The following is a 24,901-nucleotide window of genomic DNA, read 5'->3' as shown; positions in this document are numbered from 1 at the left end:
TTAAAATAAAACTTCCTCATTCCTTTCTCCAGACAGAGTGCTCTATGCATATACAAATAAGTGAATGAATGAATGAATGAATGAACAAACATATAAACATGTTTAGGACTTCCCTGGTGGCACAGTGGTTAAGAATCCACCTGCCAATGTAGGGGACACAGGTTCAAGCCCTGGTCCAGGAAGATCCCACATGCCGTGGAGCAACTAAGCCCGTGTGCCACAACTACTGAGCCTGTGCTCTAGAGCCCGCGAGCCACAGCTACTGAGCCCACGCACCACAACTACTGAAGCCCATGCACCTAGAGCCCGTGCTCCGCAACAAGAGAAGCCACTGCAATGAGAAGCCCGTGCACTGCAAGGAACAGTAGACCCCGCTTGCTGCAACTAGAGAAGCCCGCGCACAGCAACGAAGACCCAATGCAGCCCCCCAAAATAAATAAATATTAAAAAAAAACATGTTTAGATATATATTATAAATAGATGGGATATCTTATATATTTTCTGCAACGTGATTTTTTTTTAACCTTTTGCACATCATGCATATATTTTCATTTAAATACACAGAGAACTACCTCTTTTTTAAAAAAATGGCTCCAAAATATCTTGTATGGGATTTCTTTACAGGGTAATAAAAATGTGCTAAAATTAGATTGTGGCTATGGTCGCACCTCTTTGTGAATATACTAAAAACCACTGAACTCTATACTTTAAATTTTATGGTATGTGAATTACATCACACAAAAAAGCTGTTTCACAAATGAACAGAATGTCAAAAACATCCTACAATTTAAACAACCTGTTCTCAATTGATAGGCATTTAGGTGTTTGTGATTTTTCATGATTACAGGAAAAACTGCATGGATGCCCCTGGGCGCCTACCTTTGCACACTTGTAGCTCTAGACGGAAGATTCTAGGTCTACACATCACAGCTCTGGATGCGAACGCAGGAATTCTGATGTTAGCCTGTGTTGTAAAAGCCGCTGCAAATTTATTCCAAGTATATAAGGGGTCAAACACACGCTAAAGTGAATTTTCTGTTGAGGGTGGGCCTGTGATCCCCTCACTGATCATGTAGGGGAGGAGGGCGACGTGTTCAGTCTTCTAATGACAATCTGCCATAGCTCAGTGTTAATATAGCTTGGTTAATATTCCAATATAGCTTGGTTAATATTCCAGATCTGCCTCTATGCTGGAGACCTAGCTCTGTTCCTGAACGGCTTTTCCATCTGTGAAACAGAACAACCCATAGGGTTATTATGAAGATGGAGTGAGTTGGCCCATCTGATGGGCTGACCCCTGGCCAGGAGATGTTCAGCAAGTGCTAGATCCTTGCCGTTGGTCCTTGAAACACTCTAGATGAGAGCACAGCAAGCTCCAAGAGGTAGAAAAGGCCCTGGTGAATCCATTCATATGGTGGTGTTCCTGAGTGGTGACCCCCACAATTGGGCGGTCACCAGCCCAGTCCAGGAATGGACACCAAAGCTCACTATTCACAGCTGTGGGCAGGTAGAGCAAGTCCCAAGAAGAATCAGGACAAGGAGGGTGAGGCTGGCAACTGGCCTGTGAACTGACTGGATCTTCCTAGAACCCTCAGCACCCCCTTTCCCTGAGAGGGGGTAGGGGGTCAGTTGACATCACTCCAGAGCCCAGGGATGGAGACCCCTCCTCAGCAGCAGCCCAGCCATCTTGATGCAGGAGAACTGGAGAACAAGTGGAGTCCCTGCCAGCCCTAACCCCTACGATGAATCACAAAGCTGCCTTCTTATAAGGATACCAGAATGACTTCAACTTAACTAATTACGTCTGCAAAGACCTCATTTTCAAATAAGCTCACATTCTAAGGTTCTGGGTGGGTATGAAGTCTAGGGGTCACTATTCAACCAAGTACAGAATCTGTGGGAACAAATCAGAAGTGAAATGAATAGTGAACTGCAGCCCAGAACATCTTCTGCTCAAATCAGAACAGCCCAGAATGTCTTTTTACACTGTACAAGAAGCAGTACAAAATAAAGCAAATGATTTCTATTTCTGGAATGAAAACCAATTTAATTATTCTAACAAAAAATATGAACAGGACTCAGAAGTTGTGCTGCGGGGGCTTCCCTGGTGGCGCAGTGGTTAAGAATGCGCCTGCGAATGCAGGGGACACGGGTTCGAGCCCTGGTCCGGGAAGATCCCACATGCCGCAGAGCAACTAAACCCATGGGCCACAGCTACTGAGCCTGCGTGCCACAGCTACTGAAGCCGGCGCGCCTAGAGCCCGTGCTCCGCAGCAAGAGAAGCCACCACAGTGAGAAGCCCGCGCACTGCAACGAAGAGTAGCCCCCGCTCGCCGCAACTGGAGAAAGCCCGCGTGCAGCAACCAAGACCCAATGCAGCCAAAAATAAATAAATAAAACAATTTTTTTTTAAAAGCTGTGCTGTGAACAAATGGGGCTCAGATGTTATGATGTAAAAAATTGAAAATACTAAATATATTTCATCAGGATGGTAATCTTGTTCTGGCAAAGCTCATTGCTCTGATAAATTCTACAAACCCAGTGAGCAAAATAATGAAAAGAATACCTTAAATCTGTTTCACGTAGGTTTTTGAAATAATAAAAATTCTGGAAATGTAAACATCAAAATTATATCTATAAAGCAAGTGAGAATATTCAGAAACTGCTATCAGAATTTTTAACACAATCTAGTGTATAGTTTTAAACAGTTAAGTATTTTTAGACATGAAATTAATGAATTTCAAAAAAGAATAAAAAAGCATGGGTGTATCACTGTGACCTAAATTAATGGTCCTACTTGGTGTAAAATGTAACTATTGAAATAAGAAAAAAATTTTGAAACTATTTCCCTAACATATATTTTTAAATTAAAATGTAAAATTCAAGTCTTCAAAAATAGTCACTTGTTTTTGTTTATCTCTTAAAGGGGAAGGAACATGTGACATACTATATCCAAATGTTACTGTCCGTGCTTGAGAAACATGGTTTCCATGATGTTTCATGAAAATCTTACCGGGTTTTGTACAGAGTAGGAATACTAGAGCAGGGTAGAGAGGAAGTCTGGGAAATTTGGAGTTTCAGCCAAGATTTTAGAAGCTGTTTCTAGACAAATGCTGTCGGGCAGGCCCCACTCCCCTCCTCCAGACTGGGTGGAGTGGCTCATCCTCCCTGGAGGACAGCTTGTCCAGAGATGCCTGAGTGGTCCTAGGCACATCCCCCCCCAGGCCCGTGATAACGACTGAACAACGGAGGGGAGGTGTAAAAACCCAGCTCCCTGGCCACAAGATGGACCAAACCCCATGGCACAACTCACACCCCACATCACCCCATGGGAGCAGACAGTGCGTCAAGTTCAGCTGAACCCTCATCTTTGCTTAGTTGCTTCCCGGGTCCTGTTCTACATGACAGTGCCCTTCCCTTCTCCTTCAATCACTCCCTTGGTAAATCACATGCTCAAGAATTTCATCTCAGGCTCTGTTGCTCAGGAACCCGTCCTCAGACAGGTGGTGTCGAACCCTCTATAGTCACCTCTGAGTGATGTAATTAAAGATGTGAATCATGTCAATCTTAAAGTATTTTTCTGACAAACTTAAAAAAAATTTTTTAATACTCAAAAAAGCTTCTTTTTTTGTAATTTTAATTTATTTTTGGCTGCTTTGGGTCTTCGTTGCTGCGCACAGGCTTTCTCTAGTTGCGGCCAGAGGGGACTACTCTTCGTTGCGGTGCACAGGCTTCTCATTGCGGTGGCTTCTCTTGTTGTGGAGCATGAAGCTGTAGGCACGCGGGCTCAGTAGTTGTGGCGCACGGGCTTAGTTGCTCCGTGGCATGTGGGATCTTCCGGACCAGGGATCGAACCCGTGTCCCCTGCATTGGCAGGTGGATTCTTAACCACTGAGCCACCAGGGAAGTCCCAAAGCTTCATTTTTTAAATTTAGCTTTCTGACTCCATGCTTGTGCTTTCAACACTTTCACAACGATTTTCCGCTCCTCAATGAGGAAAGCGCGCTTGATCCTGTCACGGACACATTTAGCACACATGGAACCACCACAGGCCTGGCTGACATGTTGTTTTGTTTTAGACAACCTCATAAGAACTCTAGGTCTCATGGCACGAACTCCTCGAAGTCAGTCTGGGCACACCACATGCGAATTTTGGTGCTTTCTCAACCTTCTTGGTATAAAGGTAAACAATTCTGTTACCAGGGGTTCGGGACAGCCTGGTTTTGTTAGAGGCTGTATCATGGAACAGCCTATGATGGCATGTCAAATGCTGGATCATCCTGAATGCCTCTAGATACCATCCCTGGAAGAGGAAGAAGCCTGACAAACTTTTAATTTACCTTCTTTCATCAAATAAACATCAGAGAGAATTAAGTAATATATCTCAAGACTTGGGAACTGAGACAATGAAAACTGGAAGGCCATTGGACCTTATGGAGAACTTGCGGTGCTACAGCCGCACAGTCTGGAAACTATGAAGCCTGGTCATTTTAACGGAAATGGTAAAATCTTTGGAAAAGGAAACATTTTAGGGAGTTTTATGCTTAATTAGGGATATTCTAACAGAAATTTTAATACTTTTATTTATTTATATTTTTAAATTAAAGTACAATTGGCTTGTAATATTATATTCTATAAGTGAGATCATACGGTATTTGTCTTTCTCTGTCTGACTTATTTCACTTAGCATAATAACCCTCTAGGTCCATCCAGTTTGTCGCAAACACCAGGATTTCATTCTTTTTTATGGCCAAGTAATATTCCATTGTGTATATACATCACATCTTCTTTACCCATTCAACTGTCTATGGATGGGTTAGGTTGTTTCTGTAGCTTGGTTGTTGTAATAATGCTGCAATGAATATAAGGGTGCCTATATCTTTTTGAATTATTGTTTTGTTTTCTTTGGAAAAATACCCAGAAGTGGAATTGCTGAATTGTATGACAGTTCTATTTTCAGTTTTTTGAGGACCCTCCATAGTGTTTCCCATAGTGGCCGCAGCAGTTTACATTCTCACCAACAGTACATGAGGGTTCCCTTTTCTCCACATCCTTGCCAACACTTGTTATTTGTTGTCCTTTTGATGATGGCCATTCTGACAGGTGTGAGGAGATATCTTATTGTGGTTTTGATTTTCATTTCCCTGATGATTAGTGACGTTGAACATCTTTTCATGTGGAATTTTTAAAATTATAAATCTATAGTTTTATTATCATGTGGAGATTTTAATACTTTCAGATTTACAAGGTTAGTTTGGTAAATGAAAGAGAAGTGGAAGATGCTATAACAATGAAGAAATATGGCATGACTTCTTGTAACAAAACAAAGTATCAATTCCAAGAGAAAATATAATACTTTAAAATAAATTATTATATAAAAATACATTTGTTATTTGAGGGCAAAAGTGAAAATAAATGAATTCTAAAGTCATTTAAATTTATAGAATCCTGACACTACTAAATGGTATTTGTAAAGTTCTGTGGAAGGATAAGTGAAATTAAACCAATGGATTAAATGATTTTTTGTGATTTAGAAATATAAGATAACAGAAATTTTGGATATAGAAAAATTTCAAACAACATTATAAGGGTTGGAATATTTAAAAATTTTATCATTGTTTTTGTTCATCAGGAGTTGAGGATTTAACACCAGGAACAACTGGTGTGAAGAGAAATTCTCAATTTATCGAGGTTACACATTATCCAATGGCCACCAGTTTCAAGGAATTCACTGGAAAAATTCAAGGCAGTTCCCCATGTCCAATCATCCTGGAACGTGAGCCCTGTTTCAAAACACCATACCAACTATTTCTAAAAATCAACAAAATTTTGGAAATTATGAGAATAATTTATTAAAGATTTGCTCAAAAATTTATATCACTTGTTGAGTAGTTTTATAACATAACTTAGTTTATTTAGAGATAAACTAGGGGTGGTGGTATATATTTTCAAATATCTGATCCATGCATTGACATATATATTACTCTACTGGTTGTGACATATTTAATAATATCTCTGCACACTTCATAGAGGTTTCATAAGGATTAAATGAAATTATCAGTGTAAAGCTCTTAGACAACAGAAAGCCTAACCTTACCGTTTGTTTGACTATATTTCTTGTTATCAAGCTTATCGATATGGTGAATTATTGTGGACCATAACAATGTGGATTTGCCATGATTTGGGCCCTAAGGAATGTGCCAGGTCCATGGACGAACTTTTTCTTTTTCCACTTGAGACTTCATAGCTGACTTGTTGTGTAATCTTTGACAGACTATGATCCTTTTCCGGGGCCTTGCTAAGGTACTCCTAGCAACGTTTACTAACAGCTCTAAGTAGCACTTCTTCTGGTTTCCTTTGCTGTCTTTGTATCCAAGCTGTGGTCTGCAGGCTTCCTGCCCCAGCTGAAAGTTCCACACACAGAAATGCCCCAGACACGTCAGCTTTTCTAAAGACCCCCCATCTTCTGGGCATGACAGTTCTCGGGAACCCAGCTCCACCCTCTGCTCAGGCCAGGATGGATGAGATACTCCTGGGAAATGTCAAAAACGAAACCTCTGATTCCCTTTAGCAGAAATTCTGGCGTTAAGGGTCATCCCACCAGAGAATAAACTTGTGGGGTTCTTTAGTGAAAGAAATTGCCACCAATATCACCGTATGAAGTCACCGTCAAGCACTGAGTGCCATCTTTGTTAGAAGAGTGGGTGCCTGAGAAGTAACTTTTACTGTCAGAAGGAAATAAAGGCCTTTTATGAACTGAAGGCTAAATAAGATGATTTGCTTCCAGACAGTGGCAGCCAGACAGGGAGGAAGTGGGGGTGACGGCAGCAGGTCCTGGCTCTGCTCAGACCCCCAGTAGTGGCCAGGTGTGAGGTTGGGAATGACTGACCACCACGAGTTGGACCTGGGGAGCCCGAGAAAGGAGCACGGGGAGTGAGTTAATACTGGAGGTTGGATGATCTGAAAGAACCTGCACCTCTGTGTCCCCCACAGAGAGGGCCCCTGTCCACAGGAATGCAACAGACCTACAGGGCCAACCCTCAGTGGCAACAAGAACCAGTAACCCGGGATTCCCTGGTGGTCTAGTGGTTAGGACTCCTCACTTTCACTGCGGAGGGCCGGGTTCAATCCCTGGTCAGGGGAACAAAGATCCCACAAGCCATGCAGAGAGGGCAAAAAATTTAAAAATAATAATTAAAAAAAAAGAAAAGAATCAGTAACCCAAGTGGCCCAGCCTGATCACAGCTCCCACCACTCAGGAACCCCTCACCCCTTCCCACTCCCCACTTCAGGCTGGCGACAGCAAAAACATGCATCCACTTCGCAGAGTCAGGAGAATTCTGGACTGCAGAGAAGTGAATCACTAGTTACTTCAGGGTTGTAATTTAGAGACTCTGAGACCGCTTGGGCCCTTGCGAAAATTCAGAGTCCCAGGTTTCATCCCCAGTAAGCCTGGAGTGGGGCCTAGAAGCCAGCATTTAACACAATCAGGCATTTCTGCTGCCATGTTTCCCTGTGTCTCTCTACACAGTCAGTATTGCTTCCCAAGACTAAACCAAGCTTCCACTAAATTCCTTTGGACACAGGCCATATCTAGAAAGAGACGATTGGGTGGGTTTGCATAAAGACAATACTTTTTCTTTTTCCCACTGTCCAGCTTCCCTGCCAGCCTGAATTAGAGGCAACCTGTCACATCTGTCTCTGCCTACAAGAGCTCACAGAGGAGCACAGGGTCACATCAACCAGTCATCTTATGTCAGGCTTGTCCATGCAACTCCCATTTCTTTAACTTGGTCAAAAAGGAGGAAGTTCTTGGGCTTCCCTGGTGGCGCAGTGGTTGAGAGTCCCCCTGCCGATGCAGGGGACGCGGGTTCGTGCCCCGATCTGGGAAGATCCCACATGCTGCAGAGCGGCTGGGCCCGTGAGCCATGGCCACTGAGCCTGCGCATCCGGAGCCTGTGCTCCGCAACGGGAGAGGCCACAACAGTGAGAGGCTCGCGTACCAAAAAAAAAAAAAAAAAAAAAAAAAGGAGGAAGTTCTCTGTGTGACTCACCAACCCCGGAGCCCACCAAGCCTCCTTTGCCCTCCTCCCCGATTTCATTTAGGAGAACGTGGGGGCCATTTGAACAGACTGTTCTTTGGGGGCATTTTTCCTGCTGTCAAGTATAAGGCTCACTTACCATTTTGAAGCTTGAATCTCCAAACCAAAACAACATGTGGAAAAAGGGTTTTCTCATGTTGCTTTTCTCTCTTTCAGTTCAGAAGGCTGCACTGGATTGTGACAGAATGAGAAAAACAAATGGTAAGTCCATTTATTTCTCTCTTGTACTAAAGCTGTTTTCACCGAAATGGTGAGACTGTCAGCTTTAAATTATGCGCGTTCATGAACAGGTTTTTCGGTGCTTTCTGATGAACAACCAAAGGGAGAGTCGTTTCTATGACCTACTGTTTAAAATGAAGTGATTTTAGCAAGGGAGTTGGAGAATCTTTCCTGAGACTCAGAGACAAAATATTGAGATTTTTTTTTTTTACAATGTAATGGTTCCTTCTTTCTCTGTTGTTGTTTTTTAATTAGAAAAATCAACACATAATTGTTGTAAAATAAGTCAAGCAACACTAAAAATATATCCTGGGAGGCAGTTTATCACCATAGAGCTAGGCTGTTGTGGTCCTAACCCTGGTTCTACCGTTTTCCAGCTGGCAGCCCGCGCGCACAAGGAAACCACTTAAAGCTTAATTTCTATCCTCTGTGAAGTGGGGAAAATAAAAGTACTTCCCTGGGAGGGTTGTTGTGGGGACTGAGACAAGCCATGTGCCTCAGCACAGAGCCGAGTGTATGAGGAACCATCAACAAATGCTAGCTCAGGTCGTTGTTGTTACTACACTATAAAATGTGAAAGTTCTGTTATATCCTCTCAATCCCTCTCCCCTCTCCACTTCCAGAAGCAACCACTATTAACAGTCCTTTTTGTTTCAATATCATAGGAAACAAACTCTTCTGTGACCTGTCCTTTTTAAAATTAACAATATATCCCAGACATCTTTCTAAGAGGAACATTTAGATTTAGTTCCTTTCTTTTCAACAGCTGCATGGCAATTCATAATAGGACTCAGCCATAATTCATTTTTTAAAAACAATTTTTAATATCTTTTAAAGTAATTAATTAATTAGGTTGTGCCAGGTCTTAGTTGCAGCTTGCAGGCTCCTCAGTTGTGGCACGCGAACTGTTAGTTGCGGCATGCATGTGATCTAGTTCCCTGAGCAGGGATCGAACCCAGACGCCCTGCACTGGGAGTGCGGAGTCTTAGCCACTGCGCCATCAGGGAAGTCCCACGGCCTAATTCGTTGAACCATCACCCCCTTACTGGTTGTTCCATTTTTTTTCTTTGTAATAGAAACAATACTGCAGTAAACATCACTGTACACAACATGCTTTGTGGACACATGAGTGTGTGAGAGCTCATGTAGGATAAAATCCTAGAAGTGAAATGGCTGGGTCCAAGGGCATGTCCATTTGAATTGTTACAGATACTGCTAAGTTGCCCTCCCCACACGCTGAACTTGTGCATGGTCACCAACACTGACCACGCACATGGGTAAGTGTGAGTTTCCCACCCTCTCAAACAGTGGATACAGTCAGTTTTTTAATGTGTCACTCTGATGAGTACAAAATAATATCTCCATGTTGTTTTTTTAAAAATTAATTAATTTATTTTTGGCTGTGTTGGGTCTTCGTTGCTGTGCGCGAGCTTTCTCTAGTTGCGGTGAGCGGGGGCTACTCTTCCTTGAGGTGTGTGGGCTTCTCATTGTCATGGCTTCTCTTGTGGAGCACGGGCTCTAGGGGTGTGGGCTTCAGTAGTCGTGGCACATGGGCTCAGTAGTTGCGGCTTGCAGGCTCTAGAGCGCAGGCTCAGTAGTTGTGGTGCACGGGCTTAGTTGCTCCACGGCATGTGGGATATTCCTGGGCCAGGGCTCGAACCCGTGTCCTTTGCACTGGCAGGCAGATTCTTAACCACTGCGCTACCAGGGAAGCCCTCCATGTTGTTTTAATTCATGGTTGCCTCATCACTCATAAAGTTGAGCTTCTTTTTCATGTCTGTTGACTGTGAAAGCTCTAGTACACCCATATAAAGGACATTTAGGGATGGCTATCTGGTTGGAAAGAGAGGCAAAGTCTCATCTTGAAGCTGAGCTTACATAAGGCTGAGAAAATATTAATTGTCCAGATCAAAGAGAAGGAGGGAGGTTTTGGCATTTTTGAGGGGTCTAAACCCCTCCTCCACTCAAGCCATCCCTCAGCCCCAGCACTATTTCTTCTTTTGGGAATTACATATTCAGATTATTTGCCCATTTATTTGATTATCTTTTTCTTATTAATTTGCTGTTGGTTTATGTATATAAAAAGAATACTATGCTTTCGTTTATGTTTTAAGTATTTTCTTCTAGCCTTTTACATCTCTTAATTTTGCCATAGAGGAGTTTAAAGTTTTAGGATTGTTATTTTTTCTCAGTCTTTTCTTTATGGCTATTTCATGTGTCTTACTTGGAAGACTTTTTCCAAGCAGGTGATATAAAAAACATTTCCCTATATTCCTCTTTTTTTTTTTTTTTTTTTTACTCACAAGTGAGTAAAGGTCACTTCTTAGCAGGTCCAGGGGTCTCAGGATGTCTTGGGGACATCGAGAAGAGAGGAATTCACCCAAATTCATGGGTACTGAAGGTACAGTCTGTGACAAGTTGCTGACTTGGCTTCTTAGCCTCAAGAGGCTATTAAAAGTCTAATCTGGAATTCCTTATAAAAGTTCCAGCAAAGCAGACTTAAAAGACCTACATGTTCAATCTACTCTTGCTGCACTGATATCAATAATCAGGCCAAGTTTAATGAGACCAGACTGATTTTGCAAACTAATTAATCTTCAATTATCTCTATTAAGAATGGGGGTGGGGGGCTTCCCTGGTGGCGCACTGGTTGAGAGTCCGCCTGCCGATGCAGGGGACACGGGTTTGTGCCCCGGTCCGGGAAGATCCCACATGCCACGGAGCAACTGGGCCCGTGAGCCATGGCCGCTGAGCCTGCACGTCTGGAGCCTGTGCTCCGCAACGGGAGAGGCCACAACAGTAAGAGGCCCACGTACGGCAAAAAAAACAAAAAAAAAACAAAAAAAAAACGGGGGTGATTGTAGGGAGAGAGCTCTGCTTCAGTAATAGTACAGCACACCCTGTGGGGTGTCGAACGGCCACGTCTCGTTGTCAGCAGTTAACATTTCCAATTTCTCTCCTACCCTTCTGATTTGTAACCACGAAAAATGAAAAGTTCCCTACAAGCTGAAGTTTGACAACTTAGTATAAACTTCAGAGAAATCACACAGATTACATGTGGACAACCTCGGTAATGCCGGGGTGGGGGCTGCTCAGAGTTCACCCAACGCCACGGTCACATTCCAACTGCGGCCCAGGAAAAGCAGCAGAACTGCCACCACCTGCCCTTGCCCCTCCCCCATACAGGGAGGCACGGAGACCACTCTCCTGGAATTCCCCCCAGCTGACCACCCTCTGGACTCAGACCAGGCTGTACAGTTGGCTTTTCCTTTGTTTCTACAGAAGTACCTCCCATTAAACGCTGATGGCTTTGCCCTTACAAAGGCCTCACTTTGGCGGGACCCCACCCCCAACACCGCCTCCTAAAATGAGACACAGCTGCTTAACAAAACTGACCTATTCTCAGGGCTGAGAAATTGGTTCAGTGAGGCATGGAGCAGTTCACAGCTGTGGAGGCAGAAGGCAGTTTGCAGATGCTCCCTATAGCCAAAAAAAAAAGAGACAATAAGAATAAAATAATCGTAATGGGTTGTGGGTTGAGACACATCAAATACATTTAAATCTATGAGTTCATAATGATTCTTAAACAAAAAATAATAACAATAAAGGGAAATATCTCACTGTTACAAGATGCTAGGAAACCAACTCATTATTTTCAAAATTGGTCAGTAACAGAAGAGAACCAAGTATTTATCCTCCCTTTTCTTTTTTCTTCTTTTTGGCCGCGGGATGTGGGATCTTAGTTCCCTGACCAGGGATCGAACCTGCACCCCCTGCATTGGAAGCATAGAGTCTTAACCACTGGACCACCAGGGTCCCCTATCCTCCCTTTTCTATGCAAACTGTACCTCAGTGTAACCAAAGAGTTGACAAGGGTGTTTCTCTTCAGATAATTACGGATGACAAATGAAGAAGGAAAAATAGAATTGGTATATCACCATTTTGCAACCTCTAACGAAATAATGCTTTCTGGGTAATTATCGTCAAAGTCTGCTAACAAAAAGATAGCCAGACATTCTGTGTCTCCTAATAGAAGTACACCCTACCCCCTATGCTGCATTCTTGCTAAATAAAAGCTAATCTGAATTTCATCAGGCCTCTGACAGGAGACAGAAGAATATGGAAAGGATAGCATGGGAATGTAATTAATGAAATCCAGACCATGGAAAACACTTCAGAGCAAACAACTTGCTATCTTCAACAAATAAAGGGCTTCCCTGGTGGTGCAGTGGTTAAGAATCTGCCTGCCAATGCAGGGGACACGGGTTTGAGCCCTGGTCCGGGAAGATCCCACATGCCACGGAGCAGCTAGGCCCGTGCACCACAACTACTGAGCCTGTGCTCTAGAGCCTGCAAGCCACTACTGAGCCCACGCACAACTACTAAAGCCCGTGCGCCTAGAGCCCATGCTCCACAACGAGAAGCCACCACAATGAGAAGCCCGTGTACCACAACGAAGAGTAGCCCTGCTCGCGGCAACTAGAGAAAGCCCGCATGCAGCAACAAAGACCCAATGCAGCCAAAAATAAAATAAATAAATTTATTAAAAAAAAACAAAGTGCAGGGGGAAAGAAAAGAGACAGAAAGGTCTACAGATGAAAAAAGTCATAAGAAACATAGCAACTAACTACAATAGACCATTATGGATTCTAAAAGAAAAATCAGACAATTGGGGGAATTAGAACACTAACTAGATATCTGATGATATTTTTAAAATATTGTTAATTTTTAGGTGTGATAATGGTATTGTTATTTTTACCAGAGTCCTTATCTTTTAGAGGTACAAACTGTTAATGTCCTCCAGCCAAAGATCACCAGGGACACATGTGTAGTTGAACCAAGTTGAGTTTTAAGAGAAAATGCATACCATGGAGTAAGCAAGAGGGCATCTTACAGTAAGATTTGCGTTAGGTAACTTGGAGGAAGATTCAAGGCAGCAGGCTTTACTCTGAATTGGATTCTTCTAGGAAGTGGAGATCATGATATGGTTGGGAACCTTAATAATTCTTATCTAAAAGATAAGAGCAGTGCAAGGCAAACGCTCTGACTGATAAAGAAGCAGCAGCCAATCATGCTGTTTAGAGGGATACTTGGCCATTTTTGTGTTTTGGACCACGTTCGTGTCTTCATCTGTGTTCAGACATGATTATGGAGTCATCTTGTCTTTGTCTTGCTCTAATATGGTCACAGAGTGGCCTTGTCTGGTACTGGTGACCAGTCAGTTCCTAACCAGCACAAAACAGCTTGGTAAGGCTACCCGTCTCTCACTGGGAGAGGCCTCTGTAGGCACTGAGGTTTCCTCACACACTGTCCAGCCTGGCTGTGCAGGGAAGAAATGTCCCCTACCTTTGGGAAGTTCACCAGGAACAGAGGGTCTCCACCACCTTGACCCACGAAATGTGGGTAGACAACCACTGAGTTATTACTGATGGATGGTAACAAGGACTTTCTCTTGTGTTATTTTGCTTTCCAGAATTCCCTTCTCCAAATTTGAACTCACAAACGGATGCAGTCATGAGGGGTCAGAATGTATCTCTATCTTGTTTCAACCAGAACAAATCACTGCGGATCACCTATTTTTTGTTTCGGGGTGAGAAATGCCTGAGCGTCCAGAATGAACCCATGACTTTTAACCTAACAATCTCAGAAGCCCGTGACTTGGGCCCCTACAAATGCAAAGCCCAAGTTTCTAACTGTTCAAAATACAGTCGTGAGTTCAACTTCACATTTGTCGGTAAGTAGAGTGCTTGTTACTCGGCGGCCCTGTGATTTGGAGGGATTCTTTCCTGTTCTAGGATGGGCTCTCTGTTCTGCTTGTTAACACTCCCTCAAGAGCCTGGCAAGTATGTCACTGAGATCTTTTTTCTTAATAATTCCATTTCACTTTCTCTCCAAATACTTTTGGCTGTTTCAGATAATAATATGCTGATGGCCCGAGGCAAAAAGTCTTACATCAACAATTTGAAAAGTTGTTGAGACCTTTTCTAGATGCTTTACTCTAGGATTCTCATTGTGTAGGTAAAAAAAGACTTTTTCTTTTAAGATTCAAATAAGAAGTCTTAGAATCAACGTTGGACCCTGTGGCAAGGGTCTCCAGCGTCCCAGGCTTTTCCCACCTTCTTCCCTTTGCAATGGCCATCAGCCTGCACTCTTCCTGCCCAACCACATTCTTTTGGCCACGACACGCAGGATATACTGCAGGATCTCAGTTCCCCGACCAGGGACTGAACCTGGGCCACGGCAGTGAAAGCCCGGGATCCTAACCACTAGGCCACCAGGGAACTCCCAACTTCCCACCCCAAGCCTTTCACAACCTAGCATTAATGGCCTCATCCATGAAGATGACCTTGATAGTGGACTCCTGGGAGAAGGAGAGAGTGTTTCCAGGTAATATATGTACCTGGAGTCTTCCAAACAGAGGAGCCCTGACTTACTGATTGAATCTTTGAGTGATTCTCTGGGTCTGTGCTCTCCAGTATGGTAGCCACTAGCCACATGTTTTATTTGTTTAAATTCAAGTTAATTCAAATTACTTGAAATTAAAAAATTCATTTCCTCAGTCTCATTAGTCACATTTCAAGTGCTCAAGAGCCACAGATGTGGGGTGGCTGCTGTATTAGACAACACAGACACAGAACATTTCCATCACCACAGGAAGTTCCACTGGACGCCTCTGCTCTAGATCAACGGTGCTCAGCTTTTTAGGTTATAACCATTTTAACAATCTAATGATAGCAGTGGATACTTTCCCTGAGACATGTGACAGATGCAAATTTCTGCGTTAAGACTTGAGGGGATACCGTGGGCTCTGGATTAGAGCCAACCATCTTAGGACAAATTTGAACACAAACTCAATGGAAGCCATAATTGTAAATGAAATGTAAAAAGAAGAAGACCATGCAAACATGGTCTGGGATGTAGTGGATGATGTGAGGGCAGTACCCTGGCTGATAATATTCTCTGGTGGTCAGATTCCTGCTGGACTGGGCAGCCTGGTTTTGCAGAAAGAGCAACAGAATAGGCATCAGGGAACCTGTGTACCACTAGCTTCCTGTGCAAGGCTGAAGCCTTAAATCAATTGATTTAAAAAGCCCCAAGTCTTCATCTCCTGAGCTTCCATCCCACAGATATGTATACAATCTTCCCACATCCTGCCTTCAGAGCAAATGCACAAGTTTCTTGCAATGTGTTACAGTAATTATACCATCCTGTAGAACTTTTTAAATAGATTATAAAAACCTGCATCATCTTCATTTACGTCAGATTAATAAATACCTACTGAATGCCGACCCCATGCAAGTAATTGTGTTGGATGCTGCCAGGGTTTCGATGATGCCTAGGACATGATCTTATCCCCAACCCAGTAAGGGATGTGAGCTGTGAACACAAATTCATGAATCACTGATTCACTCATCAAATATTTAATGATATCCCCGATGTGCCGAGCCCTGGATATATATTAGTTCCTGCCTTGGTGGAGCTTACAGTCTATTTGGGGAAGCATAAAACCCAAGTACCCAAATAAATTCATAATCACAAACTGTGTGGATTGTTATAAAGAAAAAGAAACTGGCACAGTGATGGAGAAAGGTCGGGGATGGGGGAGTGACCTCCTCAGATAGGGTAGTTAGGGAAGGCCTTTCTATAGGGATGGCATTTAAGAAGAGCCCTGAAGGATGAGAAGGGGTTAGCTATGTGAAGAGACAGGGAAAAAAGGCTCTAGTCAAGGGACAATAACCTGTGCCGGTGGCTCCAACTTAAGAAAGAACTTGGCTGTTGGGAAGGACCTAATAGGACACTGGTATGGCTGGAGGTCTGATGAGGGGAGTGTGACCCCAGGTGAGACTGGAAAGGGAGGGGGAGCCAAGTCAGGCCTATTTATCAAGCCCAATTTATCACCTTCAATGTTAATTCATCCTGGGTGGGGCAGGGCAAGGGTAGAGGTTGGGGATCGGTTGGGAGGCTTCTGCCGTCATCCAGGAGACAAACAATGATGGAGATGGAGAGAAGTGGATGGATTCAAAATATATTTTGGAGAAGGAAACAACAGGACTTGCTGATTGATTAGATTTGGAATCACAGGTAGTAAAGGTGAGGAAGGAATCAAGAATGACTTCCAGATGTCAAGTGTGATCAGCTGATGAGGAGTGGTGTCGTTTACTGAGATGGGCAAAAATGGAAGTTGTTGTTCAATGGGTATAAAGTTTTGGTTATGCAAGACGAGTACGTTCTAGAGATCCTGCTGTACAACACTGTGACTATAGTTAACAGTGCTTTACCGTGCACTTAAACATTTGTTAAGAAGGTAGATCTCATGTTAACTGTTCTTAGCACAATGAAAATAAATGAATGATTGAATGAATAAAAACATTTTAAAAAAGAACAGGATTTTAACATATGTTTATCTACCTACCAATTGACTCACTAACTAGCAGATTAACTAGAGTTCAGTTTCAAACAGGTTATGTTTGAGGTGACCAGGAGACATCCAAGTGGATCATGTAATAAGAAGTAGAAAAGTATTAAGAGGATGGGACCAAGTGCTACAGGAAGCAGAGGAAGAGGGAGAAATTCCGCCTGGAGGACTAAGGAAAAGTTTTCTGGGGAAGGTGGCAACTGAATGAGCCTTAAAGGACCCCTTGATTGATTGACTGATTGATTGATTTTCAGCTGCCCTGGGCCTTTGCTGCAGCGTGCAGGCTTCTCATTGCTGTGGCTTCTCTTGTTGCAGAGCACGGGCTCTAGGCATGTGGGGTTCAGTAGTTGCAGCACGCTGGCCCTAGAGTGCACAGGCTTCAGTAGTTGTGGCGTGCGGGCTTCAGTAGTTGTGGCACGCGGGCTCAGTAGTTGTGGCTTGCGGGCTCTAGAGAGCAGGCTCAGTAGTTGTGGCGCACGGGCTTAGTTGCTCCACGTAATGTGGGATCTTCCTGGACCAGGGCTTGAACCCTTGTCCCCTGCATTGGCAGGCAGATTCTTAACCAATGCACCACCAGGGAAGTCCCATTAAAATACTCCTTTAATTTAAAACATATAATTAATTTATTGAAGAGTCACCACTCCCTTCCCTTGATCACTGTGATGCTGTGATACACTTTACCAGTCCTTTTACAAACTCTCAGGGAAGTGTACTTCTAGTTTGAATCATCTTATCTCAGAGAGAAATCCATGCTCTCTGCTTCTTCATGAATGTTTCAACTCCTCCTTCCTGAAAATTACAGGAGGTAGATTTCAGTTCCATAGGAAAAACATCCTATTGATGCTATTCCCAAACAAAGTTGCTCTTTGAGGCCACCATCACTGGGTGCCATTCTGTCAAGGATGCTGCCACAGGGATTCCTGCTCAGGGGAGGGATGGAGCAACAAGACTAAATTATTTTCTTTGATTTGACTTAAACAACGAATTTCATTGTTTCTGCGCCAGATTGTTAAATTGACACAGTGTTATTAAACACAAACGCATATGCTTGGGAGTTGGCCCTGGCTCTGCCATTTACTAGCTCTGTGGCCTCTGAATCACAGTTGGCTCAACTGTGCAATGGGCATGATGCTGTCCACCTTGTAGTACTGTTGTGAAGTGAAACAAGATAATGTGGGTAGTGACCCCAACACATGATGGATACTCAACAATTATCTTTCCTTTCCCTATAATACTGTTTTATTAATGAATTATATAATAAATTATATAGCTGGATTCTCCCACTATCCAGCTATATAATTTATTATATAGGGTATGATCTTACAGAGCTTACCAGACCCACTCATTTCTGGTCAAGAATTTCCCTTGACTCTATCAGGATTACTTCCTTCTTTCGGGAGGAAGTGAAAGACAATTGTACAGCCGAATTCTATAAATGACAATACAGTTAGAAAAGATGCTATTTTTAGATTTCTTTGATTTAAAATAAACCCACTGCAATCTTACAATGATTGGGAATAAAAGCACCTCTCAACTACATACTTGGAGCTGGATCTTTGACAAAATTATACTATCAGCCACAAACAAATTGTGAATTCTGATGAAAGGCAAGTTTGCGCTCTGATTCCTCAAAGCAGAGACGTCCTCCACCCTCTGGCTTTCTCGGAACCTGGTTCATGCCACGAGGCATGGGGTTAACCACATACCCACTGATCCTTCCTGATGGAGCTTCTTGTGAGCAACTTGACTTCTCAAGAGGGGTGTCATCCATCTTTGGGTTAACAGCTGGGAATAGAGTAGGGCTCCCATCCATGTTTGTGGACTGAGTGAGTGAACCCAATCTGCTTATCTGTTTAACATGCACTTTATTTTTCTAGATCCAGTGACTGCACCAGTGCTGAACATCAGTGTTGTTCAAACAAAAACAGACAGATACGTAATGCTACGCTGCATCTCATTCAACGGCTCTCTGCCCATCAATTATACTTTCTTTGAAAAAAACATGGCCATATCACCAGTTATCTCCAAGAATGTAAGGGAGCCTGCTGAATTTAACTTAACCAAGAATAACACTGGAGAAGGGAAAGAGTATAGGTGTGAAGCTAAAAACAGATTGCCTGACCATGCAAAATACAGTCAACTCATCACCATACCCTCAACAGGTAAAGGCGACCTGAACTCTTTCAACAGGATCTGGATTTACTTCCAGAAACCAGCTACTCCTCTGCCTGCCCATTTCCCACTTTGCCCACCTGCTTCCAAATGCTTTTCCTTCTGTAGGGTCCACACGTTCTGATGGGTTTGCTTTCTGCCATAAAGAAACCAAAGAAAAGCCTGGAAAGTGGTGCAGGAAGGGACCTTGTATCAATAGTAAGACTTCCTGACTTGACCCTGCTTCCTGTCTTGACTTTTCACTGCTCAGGTTCTAAGCAGTCACATTAGAATTTGCATTTTTCTTGAAGCTGCTGGGTCTCTTGATTTTCTTTTGCTTTTTTAAAATCATTTTTAAAATTCACTTCCAACACCTGTACTCACCTGCTTGGCTGTTTAATGCTTGGTGAGTCTAGACTTCCAGTGCCACCCTTTCCTTGAGGCAAGAATGGCTCCTGTCCCAACCTTGTGTTTTGGAAGGCACTGCTCTGGTGCTTCTTAGCCATGTGTCTTCCCATAAGCTTCCTATAAGCCATGGGGATTTGTCTGCCTGGATCCTATACCCCCACTTTTCTATACCTTACTCTAGGTTCCTATACCTGAATTCCCTATCCAATCAGATCAGAACCCACCTTCCAGGGCCTGCACAAGTCTCCTTCCCAGCTCATCCTCCCAAGGGTGGACCATGGTAAGGATGTGAACATTCCAGGGCCCACACCAAGGGAGTTGTTTGTGGGGAGTGGGGGGATGGCATTTGGCCATGCAGGCTGGGGGTGTCCACAAGCATGTCAGGCTCCTTAGGGTGCATGTCAGAGCCTGGGTGGAAAGGGGGCCAGGCTAGGGCTGGGGCTGGCTCTCCCCATACTGTCATGTTCCAGTGCAGAACTCTGAGGAGTCTGAGAATTTTAGATTTAAATCTGGCCTTATGAAGGGACATTGGTCGAGGTAGGAGGATAGAACAAAAATTAGGTTAGCAAAGGTAGCAGGCACAATTGGGCATTGAACACCTCATGTGGCCTCATCCTCAGAAGATCAGAGCCCACACCTGGGTGTTCAGTAAGTTCTAACAAGTGAGGCAACCTGTTGGAGTCAGGCTCCAGAGTCAGGCTTTCGCCTACAAATCACAGCCTTCAATTCACTAGCTGTGTGACTTTAGGAAAGTCACTTAACCTCTCTGAGGCTTACTCTACTTGATTGTAAAATGGGAGTAATACCAATGAGAAAAATAAGGTAATGCATGTAAAGTGCTTAACACAATGACTGCATATAATTAACACTCAATAAGTGGCAGGTATTTGGGTGACATAAATCATGCCGACATGACTAAAGCCTTTGCCCAATAAATGGCCAGGCTGTTCTCAGGCTTATAACCCTAACAACGTAGCCAACATCTGTCTGTTAAATGCTGTGCTGCTTTTTCTTCCTTGTGTATGACCCCTTGTGGAAGATGGACTTGGTATAAACCTTAAGAACCTCACTAACAAGTTAACTCTCAAGTTGCAGGGCAGGGATTCAGGGTTCAGGGTACATTGGTTAACCTGGGAGACAGTCGTGATCACCCTTTCCAGAACATTTCACAATTCAATATCATTGGAAAAGAAGGCTGTGCAGTGACCAATGAATGCTGTCTTCTTCCAGGAGGAGAGAGCTGTCCTTTCTGCCTGCAGCTACTGCTTCTGGGGTTTCTGCTTCTGGTGCTAATAGTAATAATCCTAATTCTGGCATTTTGGATGCTACCAAAGTACAAAGCAAGTAAGTTCCTTAGGAGCTTTGCCATTGTTTTCCCTGGGTTTTGGATACAGACAGCAGGGTGAGGGCAAGGAGGAAGGGAAAGGGGAATCAGAAATGGGATGTGAAGAAAATGAGAAGAGAAGGAAAAGATGCAAAAGGAGAAGGTAATGAACGACTTCCTGAACGGTTCACACATAGCACAGTTCTCTTTTCTCTGGTAAAGACTTCCCTATTTAGACTGCTTGTGGGTGTGTGACCTGTGCAGTCACACAGGGCCCCGTGCTAAGGAGACAGTTTAATGCTCCGCTGTCACTGTCTTGAAATTCGTAATACAATAAAAAAAAATTTTTAGTATTAATTTTTAATTGTGGTAAAATATGCATAACAATAAAATTTACCCTGTTGGCCATTGTTAAGTATATATTCAGTGGCATTAAGTACATTCACATTCCTGTGCAACCTACACCAGCCATCCACTTTTTCATCTTGCAAAAACTGAAGCTCTGTACCCATTCAACAGTAACTCCCCATTTATTTCTCTCTCCTCCCAGCCCCTGGCAAACACCATTCTACTTTCTGTCTATGAATTTGACTACTTTAGAAATCGCATATAGGTGGAATCATACAGTATTTGTCCTTTTGTAACTGGCTTATTTCATTTAACACAATGTCCTCAAGGTTCATCGCTGTTGTATACGTGTCAGAATTTCCTTCATTTCAGGACTTCCCTGGAGGTTCAGGGGTTAAAACTCCACGCTTCCACTTCAGGGAGCACGGGTTTGATCTGTGGTCAGGGAACTAAGATCCCACAAGCCATGCGATGGGGCCCAAAAAATTTTTTTCCTTCATTTTAAAAGCTGAATAATATTCCATTATATATATATACACACACACATATATATATACACACACATATATATACACACACACACGCACATATGTGTACATACACACACACACAAACACTTTGTTTACCCGTTCACCCATCAATGAACTCTTGGATTTCTTCCACCTTTTGGCTATTGTGAGTAGTGCTGCTTTGAACGTGGGTGTACAAATCTCAATAATTTTTAAACAAGAGGCCCTGCATTTTCATTTTGCACAAAGCCTGCAAATGACGTAGTGGGTTCAGACTGCCAGAGCTTTGCTTTGTAGTTTTCAGTGTCCTCACTGGGTCTGCCACTCGGAGGAAGCTCAGTACATGAAGACAAAAAGAGCCTCATTCTCTCTGCCCCACCTTAAGTGCTGCATTAAACCTATTTACTACGTTTCATAATTCACGCCTTATGACCTCTAGTTAAGATTTCAAAGTGGCCTTTTCATCTGGCACGCTACTACGGAGGAATATTGAGATTTACACAAAAGACAGTTTGTGTCTCAGGACCGACACCTGCCAGTGAGCTTCGGGGCATTGAGTGGGCTCCTTCACCTGCCTGAGCCTCAGCGTTCTGACCTGTAAAATGGGGCCGTGGGAGATACTGTCAGACCTGGGGAGAGAACTAAGTGATACATGTTAGGCTCTTGGCCTTCTTCCATCTCTAAAGTCCTAATTCATGGAAATCCAGGACCCAGTTGACAGGAAACTTGAAAACAGATGTCAAGATGTATACATCTCACACATTAAAAAAAAATTTTTTTGTAATGTAAAGCATTTTAAAATTGAAGTATAATTAACCTACAACACTATGTTAGTTTCACGTGCACAACAGAGTGCTTCGAATTTCTATACATTACAAAATGACCACCATGATAAGTCTCGTTACAAAGCTATTACAATATTATTGACTATATTTCCCATGCTGTACATTTCATCCCTGTGACTCATTTATTTTGTGTATATTTATTTAGTTATTTATTTTGGTTGCACTGGGTCTTAGTTGCAGCAGGCGGACTCCTTAGTTCTGGTACCTGGGCTCGTTAGTTGTGGCATGCAAACTTGTAGTTGCGGCATGCATGTGGGATCTAGTTCCCTGACCAGGGATCAAACCCGGGCCCCCTGAATTGGGAGTACAGAGTCTTAACCACTGCACCACCAGGGAAGTCCCTGACATTTATTTTGTAACTTGAAGTTTATACTTCTTAATCTCTCTCACTTATTTCATTCACCCCCCACCTCTGTGGCAACCACCTGTTTGTTCTCTGTATCTATGTGTCTGTTTTTTGTTATGTTTGTTCATTTGTTTTGTTTTCCAGATTCCACATATAAGTGAAATCATACAGTATTTGTCTTTCTCTGTCTGACTCATTTCACTTAGCATAATACCCTCTAGGTGCATCTATGTTGTCACAAGTGGCAAGATTTCATTCTTCATTATGGCTGAGTAATATTCCATTGTGTGTGTACCACATACCACATCTTCTTTATCCATTCATCTATCAACAGACACTTAGATTGCTTCCATAGCTTGGCTGTTTGTTGTAAATAATGCTGTAGTGAACACAGGGGTGCATGTATCTTTTAAAATTAGTGGTTTTTTTCTTCAGAAAAATATCCAGAAGTGGAATTGCTGGATCATATTTTTAATTTTTTGAGAAACCTCCATACTGTTTTCCATATTGGCTGCAGCAATTTACATTCCCACCAACAGTGCATGAGGGTTTCCTTTACTCCGCATCCTTGCCAACACTTGTTAGTTATCTTTTTTTTTTTTTTTATTTTGCGGTACGCGGGCCTCTCACTGCTGTGGCGTCTCCCGTTGCGGAGCACAGGCTCCAGACACGCAGGCTCAGCAGCCATGGCTCACAGGCCCAGCCGGTCCACGGCATGTGGGATCTTCCCGGACCGGGGCACGAACCTGTGTCCCCTGCATCGGCAGGCGGACTCTCAACCACTGCGCCACCAGGGAAGCCCTGTTAGTTATCTTTTTGATGGTAGCTATTCTGACCGGTGTGAGGTGATATCTCATTGTGGTTTTCATTTGCATTTCCCTGATGATTTAGTGATGTTGAGCATCTTTTCATGTGCCTGTTGGCCATCTGTATGTCCTCTTTGGAAAATGTCTATACAGTTCCTCCGCCTGCTTTTACTTTTTTTTTTTTTAATGGGGTAATTAAAAAAAAATATTTATTTACTTGTTTGTTTTTGGCCACACCAGGTCTTAGTTGTGGCATGTGGGATCTTTTAGTTGCAGCATGCGGGCTCTTAGTTGTGGCCTGCGAACTCTTAGTTGCGCCATGCATGCAGGATCTAGTTCCCCGTCAGGGATCGAACCCAGGCCCCCTGCATTGGGAGCACAGTCTTACCCACTGGACCACCAGGGAACTCCCTGCCTGTTTTTAAATTGGGCTTGGTTTTTTGATGTTGAGTTGCATGAATTCTTTGTACATTTTGGATATTAACCCCTTATCAGACATATCATTTGCAAATATCTTCTCCCATTCAGTAGGCTGCTTTTCTGTTTTGTTGATAATCTCCTTCACTGTGCTAGTTTGATGTAGTCCCATTTGTTTATTTTTGCTTTTGCTTCCCTTGCCTGAGGAGACAGAGCCAAAAAAATATTGCTAAGAGCAATGTCAAAGAGCATACTACGTATGTTTTCTTCTGGGTGTTTTATGGTTTTGGATCTTACATTTAGGTCTTTAATCCATTTTGAGTTTATTTTTGTAGATGGTGTGAGAAAGTAGGCCAGTTGATTCTTTTGCATGTGGCTGTCCAGTTTTCCCGATGCCATTTACTGTGTTGTTGTTCCCAATTGTATATTCTTACCTCCTTTGTTGTAAATTAATTGACCATATGAGCATGGGTTCATTTCTGGGCACTCTAGTCTGTTTCATTGATCTATGTGTCTGTTTTCTGTGCCAGTCCCATACTGCTTTGATTATTGTACCTCTGTAGTACAGTTTGAAATTAGAGAGCATGATACCTCCAGCTTTGTTCTTTCTCAGGGTTGTTTTGGCTATTTGAGGTCTTTTGTGTTTCCATGCAAATGTTAGAATTATTTGTCCTAATTCTGTGAAAAATCCCATTGCTAATTTGACAAGGATTGCACTGAACCTGTAGATTGCCTTGGGGAGTACAGTCATTTACAATATTAATTCTTCCAATCTGTGAGCATGGTATATCTTTCCATTTGTTTGTGTTGTGTTCAATTTCTTTCATCAGTGTCTTATAGTTTTCCAAGTACAGGTCTTTTACCTCCTTGGTTAGATTTATTCCTAGGTATTTTATTCTTTTTGGTGCAATTACAAATAGGATTGTTTTCTTAATTTCTCTTTCAGATAGTTCATTTTTGGTGTATAGAAATGCAACTGATTTCTGTATATTAATTTTGTATCCTGCAAC

At 42.9% G+C, this 24,901-nt stretch overlaps 1 protein-coding gene across 1 annotated transcript in view; it reads left to right on the top strand.

Moving 5' to 3' along the window:
- Window positions 1–7,852: 7,852 nt before the first annotated feature.
- MILR1 (mast cell immunoglobulin like receptor 1) overlaps window positions 7,853–24,901 on the top strand; it is a 26,106-nt gene continuing 9,057 nt past the window's right edge. The window contains 4 exon segments of the mRNA XM_082860224.1: window positions 7,853–8,303; window positions 13,795–14,055; window positions 18,615–18,899; window positions 20,527–20,640. Coding sequence (XP_082716350.1) covers window positions 8,216–8,303; window positions 13,795–14,055; window positions 18,615–18,899; window positions 20,527–20,640 — 748 coding nt within the window. The 5' untranslated portion in view covers window positions 7,853–8,215.

Source organism: Leucopleurus acutus, assembly GCF_964270905.1.
Source record: "Leucopleurus acutus genome assembly, chromosome: 19".
Lineage (NCBI taxonomy): Eukaryota > Metazoa > Chordata > Mammalia > Artiodactyla > Delphinidae > Leucopleurus > Leucopleurus acutus.
This window is presented reverse-complemented; position numbering and strand designations above follow the sequence as displayed.